The sequence below is a fragment of the Poecilia formosa genome, unplaced genomic scaffold (assembly GCF_000485575.1).
Source record: "Poecilia formosa unplaced genomic scaffold, Poecilia_formosa-5.1.2 Scaffold100, whole genome shotgun sequence".
Classification (NCBI taxonomy): domain Eukaryota; kingdom Metazoa; phylum Chordata; class Actinopteri; order Cyprinodontiformes; family Poeciliidae; genus Poecilia; species Poecilia formosa.
The window spans coordinates 1,199,196-1,208,829 of NW_006800039.1; the positions used below are offsets into that span (position 1 = coordinate 1,199,196).

The 9,634-nt window shown below is 36.6% G+C and overlaps 1 protein-coding gene across 2 annotated transcripts; it reads left to right on the forward strand.

Annotated features, from left to right (window-relative positions):
* Nucleotides 1–3,840: 3,840 nt before the first annotated feature.
* On the forward strand, nt 3,841–6,506 carry LOC103142746 (sphingosine 1-phosphate receptor 3-like). 2 transcript variants are annotated; one of them, XM_016674723.1, is made up of 2 exons: nt 3,841–4,124; nt 4,450–6,506. In XM_016674723.1, the coding sequence occupies exons 1-2, from the start codon at nt 4,079–4,081 to the stop codon at nt 5,586–5,588; spliced, it is 1,185 nt and encodes a 394-aa protein (XP_016530209.1). In that variant the 5' UTR covers nt 3,841–4,078; the 3' UTR covers nt 5,589–6,506. The 2 variants fall into 2 exon arrangements, with proteins under 2 accessions (XP_016530209.1, XP_007558997.1); XM_007558935.2 differs by having other exon boundaries at nt 3,843–4,199.
* Nucleotides 6,507–9,634: the final 3,128 nt, after the last annotated feature.

Genomic DNA, 9,634 nt, shown 5'->3' on the forward strand with positions numbered 1-9,634 from the left:
AAAAATATATTTTGTGTATAATTTATTCAAATTTTGAGCTTTATTCGTAGGACCTGTTTTGTTCCTATTCTCAAGAATCATTGAAATAATAATATCGTGACTAGGTATTAATTATAAAATATTATTTTAAGACCTGAATTTTGTACATTGTTTTCAAATTTACTGTCGCCTTGAAGAAATAATCGAAAAAAAGGACAGACTTAAACAAGACATTAGTGTACAGACATAACTTTTTTGCTATTGGGCTGAAAAAGGATAATTGTGAAGATTTAGCTCCTTGGTTTTCTTACAGCATGTTTATTTGTATTTACTGTATTGTTTACTCAGATTAAAAAAATATTTATTACATTGTGTGATTCACCTGTGCCGATTGTTTTTCTGTTGATTTTTATAGGACTTTTGTGAGAACAAGACACGTGCTAAGTTTGAAATTGAACAAGGATGAGAAAGTTGCAATCAGAGCAGGCGGCACTGACATTAACAAAAAACGTATACACATTCACTGTTTTACTGCCAAAAGCCCTTTAGAATAATGATGATAGAACCATACAAACCAATATATTTAAAATGTGAAAACATTATTGAAAATATTTATATATTCTGCAAATCCAAATTAAAGCAAAATAAAAAAAGTAAATAAAAAACATTCTTTTTGCCACCTTGTGTGCAAAGTTCCACTTACTTTGACTAAACTGAAGCTCTTACATATTTTAAATTATGTTATTTTTTTGTCGTTTCTATGTACAACAGGATAAAAATAACACTAATTTGCATTCAAAGTTGAAATTTTTGTTCACAAACAGTAGACACCTGAATACTTTAAATTGTTTGTAATGCATCAAGGCTAACCCCTTTATATATTTCTTCTGCAAAAATGAGAGTTCATGCTGAAGTTTGTGTGTTATAGATTTTATAGCCACATTTCACTAAAACACTGAGTTCTATTTTAAAGATAGAACAAAAAAGAAGAGTTGTGGTCATTGTATTCCTTTCATGAGAAAACCATGAAAGGAATACAATGCATTAATGCATCTATTCAGATGCATGATTTGCAAAAAACCACACCAAGCGAGTCAACCACAATTAATACAACCTAAAGTATGCAAGACATCATGTTACGGTGAAATTACTCTTATGTTTGGGTTAAAGATGTGTTCTCATATTTACAAAAATTTTATATCTTTTGTCGTTAGGGTTTTTAAAACATATTTGTAAAAAAAAAAAAAAAAAAAAAAAGATTCTATCTTTAGACATTTTTGCTGAATGATTTTGAGTGGAAACCAGGGTAAGCAGAAGTGGACCCACAGATGGATGGAGAGAAGATCCAAACTCCATGCAGAAAAACCACAGTTTTTTCTGGTAAAGATGACTTCTCAAGAATTTAAGAGGAAATTACAACAGGTTGACTGCACTACATTTCAAAAATGACTGGCCCTCCAGCAAATAGAGGAAGTTCTTTTGTTGCATGTATGGGACTACAGGCTGTAGTGGTTTAAAGTATTTTCGTGCAAATGAGAATTAGGTCCACGTAACATTGTCTCCAAAAATGGGCAAACATAATGACAGATGGAAAATGAGTTTAGAAAACTTCTCTATTCCTCTCTGAACTTGCATTTCCTGTATCTGTAAACCTGCACTTCCTCCACAATGTTTTTTCATAAAATGTTCTGTCAAATACAATTTTACATGAAGTCATCATGCCTGATTTGAAATAACCTAGCAGTTTATGGACACAAAGTAGATGGAGACTTGACTCTGTTTGAACAACTGGCTTTTGTTTTCATGAGACTCCAGCCATCATAATACAGAGGACGGCAACAACTCTCGAGATAGAGGGAGGGAGGATGTGGGTGACTTTAGTGTGAAATATTTATAAATCACTTCCTTTATGAGTGTGTAAGCAAACAATTATGAAGCACACAGGACATGAGAAACACATTTCTGTAAGTACCTTTTATCCCATCTTCAATTACCAGATCGCATGGTGAAACTATGTTCAGACTTATATAGTGAAGCACAGCTGATTACTATGTTTTGCAATTTGTTCTGCTTATGTTGTCTGTTGCATGTAATTTGCAGAAAACAAGATTTTAACCAGGAAAAGCAGAAGAAAATGTGTAGAATTACCTCTAAAATTGTTGCAAATTGCCATATGTCTAATGGTGTAAAGTTCCGATGAAAAGCATTCATGCCCCTGAAACTTTTTTTATTTATTTATTTTTTTCAAATTGATCACATTACCATCACAAACAATTTAGTGTTTTTTTTAAAAAAAAAATGTTTTTATTTAATAAAGCCACATAAAGTCATGATTAATTGCAAAGGTACTGCTGTCCTGGCTAATTTTATCTTCCATTTGCATTTCAATACTTTTATGCAAACCTAAATAAATAGGGGAAATATTTAATTTTGCCACAAATATTACTGTCTCCTCATTAGTTAATAAAAATAAAAAATCCACCAGTCATCCAAATATATGTTTAATTCTTATATTTTCCTAGTGTACTGTAATTTAAGGAGAAAACACATTTATTGCATAATTTAGTTGAGGAGTGGTAAATAGAAATGCATTTATTTAGCATTGTTCCTCTTTAAAAGGAGGACAACTTTTTATTAACTTTTGACGACACTGCGCTGCATGTGACCTGAAGATTGAAAGTGGAATCTGAATCTTTTTCACTGGTCAATTTTAATACCTAAACACTTGAGTTTCAGGGGTATTTGTTTTATTGTTTCATCGTCTGCTTGAAGTGAGTGTTTGTGAGTGAGCAGTGTAATGTTAGTGATGGCTTATTTTATCCGGAAAAGATGACCTTTCAGAATTTAAGGGGAAATTGCAACACAATGATCAGTCTTGTTTCAGGTTGACTGGCTCACAAGCATTTAGAAGAAGTTTGAACTTCTGGCTTTTATTTTCGTCAGATTCTCACCAGCACGATACAGAGGAAGACATCAACTCTTGATACAGAGGGACGGAACAACGGTAAGCTGAATAGTCAGCATACAGGCTCCATCTTCAATAACTCTTTGAAGAATCTGAATTAATGAGCTACAACATTTAAATTACGTTTGGGATTGATAAGGTATTTTTGAATTTGAATGGAAATAAAATTAAATCATATTTAATTTGTAAATATGCAAAATTAGAAAATTGGTTGCATGTCTATTCTGATATGTCAGTTGTAGAAGGCTTTAGTTGGCTTAAATTTATTTTACTCTACGACCTAGCTCAGAGGTAAGATTATTTACCGAGTTTATCAGTCAGACTCAATGCAGTCGGCCCATTGCAGTCATCCGCTTCACATGTTTACAATCAAAGCACTTCTAATAGCAAACTCAGTATGAGACTGACATTTTTAACGTTCAAACTTTTATTTGGTTGTATTCATAGTAAAAGAGGTTATGAAGCTAATTAGCTTCACTGTGGGGTTATTGTTTTCAAAAGATATGCTTGCTCTGACAAACTAACTTAGTTAGAGTGCCCACTGTAATTTACTGAATATGACTACCTACTTATAAATTCATGCAGTAATATTTTCCTCTGTTGCAGGTGTTGGTGGACTTTTGGGATACGGCTGAACTCTGACCTCTACAATCAGCAACTGGTATTCTGAAGATGAACATAATACTCCTTCACTACAACCACACTGGGAGGATGGGAAACCAGCAGATGAATCATGTGGACTTTCAAGTCATCATCTTCCTCATNTTTTTTTCAGGCTGTTAAACGTTCACCTGTCGGTGTTTGGATTATTTGCACGAGAGCTAAAAGTTGGAGCAGGAAAACGCTGCGAATTACAGCACGTTAAAGTTAACGTACCTCCCGGTGCTGATAAGCCTGGAGAAGTGTGCAGCTGCTCCACAACTCCGTGTCTGAGTTGATGGAGAGAGGCAGGGAGGGAGGGCTGAAAGGGACTTCCAGCCCACCGCCGACTTCTCGGGGGTTTTCAGAGCTCGGTGGGAGAGATGAGGAGCTGCTCTCTCCTTCATGACGGAGTGAAGACGAAAAAAAATCAACGGAGAATGGAGGAAAGACGCAGCCTCTCCGTCTTCACAGCCATGAAATGTTCGTCCTTTGATGCTCGTTTTACTTTCAACTAATTACGAGGTCGGAGCGTCCAGCGGTGAGTTGCTTCCAGGCTGCCATGAACGAGAACTGCGACTGAAAATATTTAAAAGTGCGTTGCATGGGAAGTCAGGTATGTCAGATTTAAAGAATTTGGAGCTTTATCTTTTTATAAAGATAAAGCTCTTTATCTTATGAAAGAGATTGAAAAAGCAACAGAATCTCTATTAACTTTCTTTTACTATTATTGTTGTAAACCCCCTCATTGCCATAACAACTGTTTGGTTAGTCACAGAGCAAAATCCAGCTCAACTTTATTACTGTGAAAATGAACCTTTATGGCTGATGTGATTTCTGAAACAACATTCATTTCTCCTCTGTAGCTGATGACACCAGACTCTTCTCTGCAATGACCTTCAGTGACAGCAACCTTGGTGATTTGAAGATGAATGTCATACTCCGTCACTACAACCACACTGGAAAGCTGGACCACCGGCAGCTGAGCTCTGACACAAACTCTGGAACTTTGGATATCAAAATCATCGTCTTCCTCATCATTTGCTGCTTCATCGTTCTGGAGAACCTCACCGTCCTGGTGGCCATATGGAGGAACCACAGGTTCCACAACCGGATGTACTTCTTCATTGGGAACCTGGCACTGTGTGACCTGCTGGCTGGAGTCTCCTACATGGTCAACTTGCTCCTCTCTGGGAATAAGACGTTTGATCTCTCACCGACTCTGTGGTTTATTAGAGAGGGCAGCACATTTGTAGCACTCAGTGCCTCCATCTTCAGTCTCTTGGCCATCGCCATAGAGAGACACCTGACTATGATCAAAATGAGACCTTATGATGCCAACAAGAACTACAGAGTGTTTCTGCTCATAGGGACCTGCTGGCTGATTGCTGTGATCCTGGGAGCTTTACCCATCTTAGGTTGGAACTGCATGGACAACCTCCATGACTGTTCCACAGTCCTGCCTCTGTACAGCAAGAAATACGTAGCTTTCTGCATCACAGTTTTCATAACCCTGCTTTTAGCCATGTCAGTTCTTTATGCTCGCATCTACATCCTTGTAAAATCCAGCAGCCAAAAGGTGAGTAAACACAGCAACTCTGAGCACGCTATGTCCCTGCTACGCACCGTCATCATTGTAGTCGGAGTCTTCATCGCCTGCTGGACACCCCTCTTCATCCTGCTCCTGGTGGATGTGGCGTCTGAGCAGCGCTTCCCAGTCCTCTACAAGGCTGACTGGTTTATAGCACTGGCTGTGCTCAACTCGGCCATGAACCCAGTCATCTACACTCTGGCCAGTCGCGAGATGAGACGGGCCTTCCTGGCTCTGGTTTGTGGCGTTTGCTACAAGATGAAGGCGTCGGTGAATGGGAGTGGGAACAGGCAGTCCCTTGAGCCGAGCCGGAGCAGGAGCAAATCATGGAGCAGTCAGAACAACCAAAACCAGCAAAGGGGCCAGGAGACGGACACTGGAACGAATAGAGAGGATGTTCAGGAGGGTGTTTAGAGTGATGGGAAAAACTGAGAGAAGAGTTGCAGAAATCAAACAAATGTGGAAAGATGCTTGAGAGATGAAGTCAGTTTAACACGAAGCAAATCCAGTATGAAGATTGGACTATGCAGTTGCTCCGGCACAGAAGTTTCACTTTGGTGACTAATGTTTACACAACTTAAGCATCTGTAATTGAGACCAGCACAGTTACTGAGCAGGTCTCAATAACTGAATGTTGTTACATTCACTAACTGTGCTGGTTTTGCCTCCTTGTCAAGTCTTGAAAGAAACCAAATATGTTCAAATGGCATTGTTAAAATTACAGGCAACTGTTTAGAATACAAAGAAAGACCAGTATTATTAATAGTGTTATTAATAGTGCATTTCCAGAGAACAGGGCAGCTCATGACTAGATAAAATGTTAGTGATCAGTTTTGTGACATCTGAATAAATTGTGCCTCCATTTTGCAACATATTTTAGAAAGTGCAATTTGAGTTCCACAACAAACTGAAGCATGATTGTAGACAATTATTGTAGGAATAAAACAGTTAACAGTACTTATTGATGTATGTGTTATGCAATATATATGTATATATATATATCTCAAGTACCTTGATTGTAGATTCCTTATGATTGTTAAAGAACACGAGAAACTGCATCTGTTCATCTATTCTGTATAATGACGAACGAGGACGCTATTGTAATGATACCAGGGCTCCCTCTGCTGATCAGGTGTAGTACTGCTGCAAGTGCAGTTCTCACGGTGGAAGTTAGAGCTTGTGTAAAAATGTAAAGCTAGCAAACCAAGTATTTAAGAAAAATGTGGATGCTGCATGCAAAAAATCGGAGTATGCAAAATATGTTTGCCTATTTATGTGGTGCAATATATCATCTTTCAAACTCAAAATAAAATCTAAAAAAAAAAAAAAAAAGTTCAATCTGGAGTTACTGATGACAGACCAGTGACAAAAAAAAAAAAAAAAAAAAGTTCAATCTGGAGTTACTGATGACAGACCAGTGACAAGTGCACTTATTTTTTGAGAGCATAAATTTTCCCTGTTCTTTGTTTTCTCTCTGCAGTTCTCAGATCAGAGTTGGAGTGATTGTCTGAAACGTAAAAGTTGTCAACTCTCCATTTTGAAGAACAGAAAAATAAGGAATTTTGACATTTGCACTTGAAATAATTAGATTTCCACAACAAATTAGTTTGTGGTAAACAAAGCAAACAAAATCAATTTAAATAGCTCAACAGAACACATTTTACAAGCGTTACCTCCAAATAACATGGCAGCAAGTCTCAAAATCTTTTCTTTCCATCATGACAGGTCTCTTTAATAAATAGTAGGGACTCGACTGAATCCACCTTTGCTTCCTTTCCAGTGCCAAAGGAAGCAAAGGACATCTAAACCCTCACAGAGCCACCAGCATGCCTCTTTCCTGCAGGCATGTAGTTTTTTTAGTCAATACTTCATTTTTCCTTCCTCACATAAACCACTGTTCCATAGTGTAGGTTTGATTCATTGCTCCTCAGAACTAGATCACAAAACCTCTTTGGCCTGGTTTCAAAGTTGTGAGCAAGTTGGATCAGACTTTTCTTGTACTTTTGTGTCAGTAATGGGATATGTCTTGAAGTCGAGACATGAAGCCCTTACCGTGGAAACTAGTAAGGGCTAGTAGCCTCAGATGCTGCTGCCAGCATGTTTTGCTGGAGGTCTTGGACAGTCAGTTGAGGACTTTTGGGGGCCCACTGCCTCAAGAATCTCACAGCCACTGTTCATTTAACATTGAAATCACAAACTAGCCTTCTAATCTTATCACTTTGAACATTCAGAGCATTTGCTAAGTGTTGTCTCACTTTCTTGCTTGTACAAGACAATGATTGCTTCATTGAACTTTGGTGACAATTGTTTTAAATGATCCACGTCTTTAACATAGAACGTACACCACTTAATGTGAGGGTTGAAAAATTTTAGATGCAAATGCATCAGTGCAACTCTTTGTGTACCTAATGTCAAACTTTTTTTTTATTCTGATCTGTCAACAATCTTAAATGCAAAAGCTCAAACTATAAAAATCATTCCTGTCTTTTTTTTTTATGATTGCTTTACCTCAAGTTGTAACTTTTCAAGAAACAAGAAAATGTGCGTTGTTGTTTATTTTCACTACTCATGTTCAAGACGTTACACCAAAAATGAAGTTTATTATGCTGAATTTGCGCTCAGTGTTTAGGATGAATGGAGAAATCGACCAAAGTGACTGTTTGGTATGTGTGTTACGCTTAGATAGAAGAAATGACCAGTTTATTTTCTCAACAGGTTATTGTACCAAATCCTGTCAGTCATTTATTGATCTACTTAATTAAAAAAAAAAAAAAAAAAAAAAAGTTATTTTGGGGTAACCATGGATCAGTGAGTAGTCATTTTGCAATTTGAAAGCTGCAAGTTTGATTCCAGTGTCTTTCTGCTGCATGCTGATGTGCCTTTAGGTAAGATACTTCACTCTGCTGGATGCCTTGCAATCTACTTATTGGTGTTTGAATGTGTGCACCTAGTGAGCACTACTGGGTGAATCTGGCTATAGTGTAATATCTTTTTAGTGGTCATTATGCTTAGAAAAGAGCTAAGTAAATGTAGTTCATTTAGTGAAAGTAACTGATTTTTCAATTATCTACGGGGGTCAGCATTAATAATTTTGAACATGTAAGCAGATAAAATGTGAACTCAAAACGTAGAAAAAACAATGTAGGCAATGTGACATTTTACCGTCTTGCTAACTTTTCAACCTAAATGGCAGCACTGTTCTGCCAAAACAGAAACAAATCAGTGATTCTTGAGAATAGGTACAAAATGGGTTTTAATTTTCCCATATTTTTTTTAATCATTTCTCAACCTTATGCAAATATGACAAATAATGTTTTGGAAATGTAAAGATGCTAAGGTGCAGGCTCCCAGTCGCAACATAAAAAAAAAAAAAAGAAAATTTAACCGACCTGACCCAGAACTTTGTCATCACCATCTGACAACAATAAATATAAAATGATTTTTAAAATACCCTTTTAGTCTTATTTTTACTCATTTTACAGACAAATGCTTCTCAAGAAACAAAATAAATATTATTTAAAACAAAAAACAACAAAAGGTCCATCTGACGGAGTTGACAGTGCATGACGGAGTTGACAAAGAACTGAAGGTGGTGACAAACTAGTGAGTAAAATGAAAAACTTGATATATGTGAAGTAATGCAATTTATGTAAAATACATTAAAATTAATAAATTGCACATTTAAGTGAGATTTGACAACAATTTCACTGAAAGAGTCACAAAAACTCTGATGGAGTTGACATCTGACGGAGTTGACGAAATGCCAAACTACCTCAATTTATATGATGTTATTCTGAAGGAGGCCATATTGTAGCTCGTCAGGTCCAGGAAATCTTTACAGTAACCAAAATTAAGCTTTTATTTCACAAAATTTCATCAAAGTTTTGTAAATTGTCAGTTATGGAGTTGACACATCAAGGTTGTGACAAGCAACTTAGGAATAAAAAGAAGGAAAAACAAAAGAATAACATAAGCTAACCAGAGCCAACTAGCTCTCAGCAAAGGGTCCTAAGAAGTTCTGGTGTCTCCCAATAATGCCTGATGTTTTACATTCTTTTTATGTCTGACGGTGTTGACAAAAACTAGGGACAAATTTCAATGGAGTTGGAAAATATATAAAAATGATTTTAATTCAATTTATTGATACTTTTATAATTATTTTTATGACTACTTATACTCAATTGTCACAATATATAATTTTAGTATTTCTTTATTTGTTTTAAACTATTATAATGTATTAAGTTCTGCTCCGGGACAAGGGCTTTTACAGGCGTCATCCACCGACTACAATGTTTAAAATAAAAACAATATTCAGCAAACCCCAGGAAAATATACATTGTTGTGCTCATAGACATAATATAAGGATAGACGCCTCATGGACCACTCTCGCCAATTGTCGCTGACGAGATTTAGGGCGGCCATCTTGGAGCGGTACACCACTCCACTCAGCGTTATGTGTT